The 6792-nt window shown below is 34.3% G+C and overlaps 1 protein-coding gene across 1 annotated transcript; it reads right to left on the reverse strand.

Moving 5' to 3' along the window:
• Positions 1-3622: 3622 nt before the first annotated feature.
• LOC115954165 (beta-1,2-xylosyltransferase XYXT1-like) lies at positions 3623-6485 on the reverse strand. Its single transcript, XM_031072070.1, has 3 exons — positions 5804-6485; positions 5629-5694; positions 3623-5164 (listed from the first exon to the last, which is right to left on the reverse strand). Exons 1-3 carry the CDS (start codon positions 6030-6032, stop codon positions 3858-3860), a joined length of 1602 nt encoding a protein of 533 aa, XP_030927930.1. The 5' UTR covers positions 6033-6485; the 3' UTR covers positions 3623-3857.
• Between the last annotated feature and the right edge of the window lie 307 nt (positions 6486-6792).

Genomic DNA, 6792 nt, shown 5'->3' on the forward strand with positions numbered 1-6792 from the left:
GAGTTTTTTGAGCTTTTGGTAGTGTAACAACTCTGCATTTATTGCAATTATAGTTTCATGTTCCCTCCAAAAGTTTTTTTGTTAGGATCTTTAGTTGTTGGCTTAATTTCGTGACAATTTGGAAGTAATTTCTTCATTGTATTCATGTAAGTGTGTGGGTTTAGATTTGTATTGGGTTGGTGAGGTCCAACTGCAGAAAATTGAAAATCACATCTGCATAATCTCATTCGTACAAAAATGAAGCTGTCAGGCAAATTGAAGATCGAGTTCACTCGCCTCTCTCACTTAGGTACGAAAATACCAGTCCTTGAGATAAATCAGACACAACTTCTTTATTGTACTTATTTTTAGAGCGTGTTTGTATAAACCGTTGGAAAATGATATTTTGAATTTAAAATGAACATTTGTAAAAATATATATATATATATATATATATATTAATTATGGAGAATTATGATGGTAAAAAAGAGTTTTGGGTTTTAAAAATGCTCTTCCAAAACGCCTAACCAAACGAACCCTTGCCTTCTCTATATAACACCCAAAGATTGAAGGTTAAAGAGTGCTTGAAAATCCAGGGCAAAAACCTACCCAAGAGATCTCTAACTCTAAAATTCAATGAAAATATATTAAATTATTCGGCTCAATAATGCTGATCAGTATTCAGTATGTATGTCAGCTTTTTAATACGAATCAAACACTAGATTAATCATAACTGGCTTTTTGGTGCAGTTATTTAGCTTCCTTGCTTTCTAATTACATTTTTTATTCATTTAAACAAAATATTAATAGTAACATAGTAGTCATGTGCATGTTCTGCCTATATATTATGTGTTTTCATTATTTCTTCCTAAACTGCACATGGGATCTCTAACTCCAAAGTTTAATGACCGAATATTTGAATGACTCGGATCATTAGTGTTATCCATTACTGTACAGTCTTGACAAAATTAAAATTGAAAATCATATTTTCTCTCAACTTTAGTAGCTATGGATGCTTAATCTATTATGATGATTTTGTCATGGTTGTTTTGTAAATTAGATAACTTTCTATTCTTTCTAGCTTTTCACAATACAGAGACAATAGGTTATTGATTCGAAGAAAATGAATAGAGTTTTGTCTTTCAAGATTAGTTTTTTTCTCCTTTTTTGATTGTCTGAATTCATAAAATTTACCAAAAACAAAAGATTACATAGTACAAATATTATGCCGGGTTGTTTCACATTTCACAGGAACGAAACCATGGAAGATCAAATGTTTGATATTAGCAATATTATACCTAAATAAATTGAGCTCAAATTAATTTTATTGGTTTGCACGTATTTGATGTTGTACCCCATAGCATTGGGTTGCTAAATTAGTCCTTACCCCTAATCAAAATTCCATTCTCCATTTTTTTTTATTTAGCTTTAATATTTCTGTATTTTGTTACTTTTACTTCAACTAATCTGTTCTTTCAGTTCCATCAAGAACAATTTTTTTTTTTTTTTTTGCATAATTAATTTTAAAATTCTAATAGGTCTAATTGGACTGTTGCATAATTGATCGTACTGTCAGTATTAGTGAGGACTTTATTAATCTATATTCTGTTGATAATAATTCATATCCCATATCTGTATTAGTACTTCTAGCGACAAAGCAATCGAACAAAACAGACTTGGTTTGGGCGCAAATTGGGTGCTTGTGTATGTAGTACTACAGACAAAACAGTTTTCAAAAACCCCAAGCATGTTTCCTCAATTCTATTTCCCTTTCTTTAATGTATTATCAATGTAAAAAATTAGGAATGATTCACTTTAGAAAGTAAAATATTGAGGGCCTAGTTGTAGTAGAAGTCTAGCCCAACAGGTCCATAAATATCATGTTAAGCAAATCCTGATGCATCTAGAATTTGATTGGTTGAGATCTCTATCTTCCCCTACAAAATTGTCACTTCTGTGAAAGATACTGAAGCCAAGAGGTAGCATCTAATCTATTGTTAGTTTAAAGATTAGTTCTTTTATTTAAAGTTCAGAAGGGTTGGATAATTTAAAGACGACAGCAAAGAATAAAAATGGGAACCTTTAGCTTTAAAACTTGGGAGGCAGTGACAAGGCAGCTAATTTGTCATATACTAGGTGATGTGGAAATGAAGCTACCATGGGTTAGCTACATAGCTTGAAATTGGTTGACTGCCACTAGTTTCTTGAGGAGTTTGGAACCTATTTCATGTAGAAACCAATGGTAAATGAGGTCCTGGTATCACTTATCTATTGGCAGGAAATTATTCAAGCCTTTTGTATAATTGTCCTTCCTTTATAAGCCACTATAAAAGTTGATAGTGAAATGTTTGGCCAAGTACTTACTGGTTAAGCTTTCTCTAATTGACACTTTGAACCATTATTACCTCAAATAAATACTAATTATAGCATAAGTTCCATAGATTCTTCCATACTCCACCAACATGTATAGGACATAGGCCTGTTAACAATAATAGCATGTAAGTTCCCTAGCGTCAGTGTCTTGTAAATTCTTTATTAACTTATTGCCTTTTTGCAATGCAATTATCCTTCCACTATAAAGTCAGTGTCCCTCTTATAGGTACAGGACAAAAATATTTAGCTTATCTAAGACCCAACATAAAGGAGCATCTATTTTTCATACTTGTGGTACTCGGATACAAAAATAATTCTGACACAAACATTTTCACATGGAAAGTGATAACACCTTTGTATAATTGTATGAACAGTCTGTAAAAGAAAAATCAATACGTTGTGGTGATTAAAATAACTAAAAAGAACTTGCACACATGGCAATAATGATAGTATACTAGATATATTTGGAATACATCTACATCACTTCATTCCAACGATAGTCAAGTTAAAATTTGAATGGCCAAATTGTAGGAAGATTTGCCCACCATCTTGCTTCAGAAGTTCATCAAAATGAGAAAATCTTGGCTGGGTAAAAAGCAATTGCCTATGGCAGGGTAGGCAAAGTGTAAGGACAGTTTCAGGACATGTTAATCTCACTGGTTCATAACTTAGGAAAGAAGATGGCAGAATTCTATAAGGGAAATTTCAAAATACCAAAGAAGTGTTTAATAAACTACAATGCTGAAGCATCTCACATCAAAATTCCAAAAATATTTGCGTTGTTCACACTAATATCAGGTATCCACCAAGAATCAAAAACAGGGGAAACAGGGGTGGAAGAAAATCTTATATATTATGAAGAAACTCATAAAACACTTGCTTCCTGAAAAGTTTGGAATGAAAATATATATAAGTTATTAGACTCTCACTCTCCACAAAAGAACTGCATCCAATTTAAAGTGCAAACCAAAGAGAATAGTTTTGATATGGCTGCTAATGCTGGAAAAAGATAAATAGTCTTTATATGTAAATCGAATAAATTAGAACATCAAAACACCAAAAATAGATCAAATGTTGTGCTCAAAAAACCATAACCAAAATATCAAATCATGGTTGATCAGAAATGTCCATTGCTTCATTGAAACAAATAAACATGGATGAAGTAGAACCTGAAAGCTCCAGGAAGTCCATCACCAACAAAATTCATAATACAGCAAACTCTTACATTATCAAATTAAGGAAATGTATTACATCTATGAAGAAACAGAAATTGAGTAAACACATGTTTGATACATTAAAGTACTCCAAAATTGTACAAGAAAGACCAAAAACTGTTTTGTTTTATTATTTACTAGAAAGCTCATTTTGCTGCTGGATGTACAAATTTCACTAATCTTTTACAAAGAATTCTTCCTACTTTCATTTCCTGCTTATCAACAAACTCAATGATAAAGAGTGGGACATACATAAGGACAACAGATTAAACTATGTGAAACAACTGCAAATTACTGTGATTGAAGATGAACATGTCGGTTCATTTTAGCAATGCTGTAGTCATAAGCACGAACCAACCGTTTCCTAAATCTTCTGAGGCCTAGTCTTACATTTTGGCCATCAAGATAGATATTCTTTGTGTATTCCCAACCCTTTTTGTTCACAGTCTCTGGATCTCTTAGAACAATATCATTTTTATCGTATTTTTCATACAGTGAGCTCTCTTTAGGAACTATTTCATAACCAATATACTTCAAACCAAGCTTCCTTGCAGGTTCTCCATAATATGTCTCTGCCGCCCAATCAGTTCCAAGGGGAACAATTTGAATAAACACAGATCCCGGCCTCATAAAGAGAAAATGAGTCATGGCTGCCCCATGAACCCCAATCATTACATCACTTGCATTAAGAGCCCTATAAATCTTTGCCAATTCTGATGTTCGGTCAGGCCTCAAAACATTGACTCGAAACCCAATATCCTTTGCCATTTTCACCAATAAATTCTCATTAGTTAACGCCCTAGATCCATTTCGAGATAAAATAACTAGTGTAGGCTTCCCTGACCGATCCTCTTGCTCCTCCTTTACAATGTTCAATGATGTTTCTGATGTTGGGGATAAATGAAGCATCTTTTCCAGCTTCTCTTTTGCTTCTCGCTCCTCATCTTGGATCAAACCCCTAATCCGAGGCCAGTAAGCTTGGTCTAAATGATTTCGAAAATCAACAATGCTCTTATTTCCCTCCATCAATGAAGAATCCACGGTAAGCTCATCATGTATTCTCAAACCAACAATGGCTTCTGGGAAGCAATGGATTCTCTTGTCCCCACTAAAATCAATTGCTGGATAATCAGAGAATTGAGAAAGTACATCTCCATATTTCAAAATCCACCAATCATGATATTCAAGAATGACAAACACAACCTTCTTGTTAAAATGCTGGGAAGTAATGAACAAAGGCAGAATCCCATCATTGAATTCATGATAAACGTTCCCCGTATAACCTCCAGTTGAAAAGAACACAGCCGGAACATCATGCCGGACATCACAATGATGATTAACACCAGAATGCTCGTTCTTTGCAATAAGGTCTAATTCATCAATGGTGTCCATAGTACCTGTTTCCCATTTTCGTGTATATGGTCTGATCTTTTCATGCTGGATTACCTCATCTCCCTCTTCATCACCATAATTAACGAAATCATTTTCGTCTCTTGAGGTGTAAAGGAAGATTGAAGAGGAAGCAGAGTGTGTTCTAACATCCCCTTTCATAACACAAATATCAGAACGAATACTGCTCCTATCACAGCATATTGTTCCTGTATATACATAATAACAAAAAGAGAAATCACTAATTAAAACCCATACATGTATTACAGAACAGTAACAACAAAATTAGTATCTTTGTAAACTTTAATAACAGTTCATGATTATGTTGTTGGATCAAACTCAATCCAAAAGACAAAAATCAGCCCCTGCTCTGTTGCTGAGGGCTAAAGAGGTGGGGTATGCGAGGGGGTCCCAAATCCCAAATTAAAGTCACCAAACCTTAAACAGTTAAACACACAGCCAACATACGCCATTTAAGATTAAAATTAATTGTTCTCACCTACCAAATGGAGATTATATTATGAGGGTTTTATAATCACAGGGTCAAATCCTTTCCAGTACATCAATACTGTTGGATAAACTTAATTCCAGATTGGGAAATTTAAAAAAAATAAAACAAAAAAACAAAAAAAAAAACAAAACAAAAACAAAACAGAAAGATAGTAGTACTAACCATTAGAAACTGAAGAACAAAGGGGAGTATTTGCACCCATATCAGCAAAGGGGTCTCCAAATGAATCTACAAAAGCCACAAATACACGTCAAGACTCAAATAAAACAGAGAAAACAGAGAAAAACAAGAACAAACCAAAGGAAAATAAGGGAACCCATGAGAGAGAAAAGCTTACAGAGTAGAGAGAAAGTGGAAACAGAGTTGAAGAAGAGGTGAGGAGCTAGTATAAAGGAACAAGAGAGAAGAGAGATGATGAGAAGAGAGAGAAGCTTTGGCCTTGCTCTCTTGTGAAAATAACCAGAGCCTCCACACTCCATGATGAGAACTTGAGACTCCTCATCTTCTTCAACATGTTTCTGACCTTTTCTGCAGAACTGGTGATGGTACCGATGATATTGCACCATTTTCTATGTAAAGCTTTGATTTTTTTTTTCTTTTCTTTTCCTCTCTTTTACAACTACTATTTTTGCTTTATGTGATCAAACTTTTGAACTGGGTTTTGATTTTGAACTTTGAAGCGAACCCAAGAAGACAGAGAGAGAGAGATATATGTTATTTGAAGGTTTTAAACTGAAACCCTTAGAAAGAAAGAGAAGGGTTTATCTTGGAGAGGAGAAAAAAATACAAGTTGATGTGTCTTGTAGTATAGTTTTATAAGGTGTATTTATTGGGCTCTACTGTTTGTTCCTGTAAGAGAGAGAGAGGAGAAAAAAGCTGGTGGAAAATGCTATGATGTTGTGCTTTGTGCTAGGTTGCTTCTGGGGTTGATGTATTATCGTTGGGAGAGAGAATCAAATGGTGGGAGAGTATTGGAGCTGTCAAACGAGGGTGATACAGCTTTTGAATGACCAAACATTTTTTTATAATTGTTTATAGTCAAATGCGTGTAAAGAGAAACTATTAACTTGAAATGACTTTTATTCATCAAAAAAAAAAAAAAAAAACTTGAAATGACTTTCGGATTCGCGGTTGGCCCTATGGCTTATGGGAGCTGGGAAGTGGGAGCACAGGTCAAAAGCGACTGGCGACTGCTACAGCCTACGCGCTTCTTGAAGGCTCGTGCAACTTGTCACGAGCGTGTCCTTAACGATACTCGCTTCTCTAATCGAATGAAGCGAAGGAAAAAACATTCTTCCAACCAAAAAAAAAAAAGTAAATAATTTT

Source organism: Quercus lobata, chromosome 7 (assembly GCF_001633185.2).
Source record: "Quercus lobata isolate SW786 chromosome 7, ValleyOak3.0 Primary Assembly, whole genome shotgun sequence".
NCBI classification, from domain to species: Eukaryota; Viridiplantae; Streptophyta; class Magnoliopsida; order Fagales; family Fagaceae; genus Quercus; species Quercus lobata.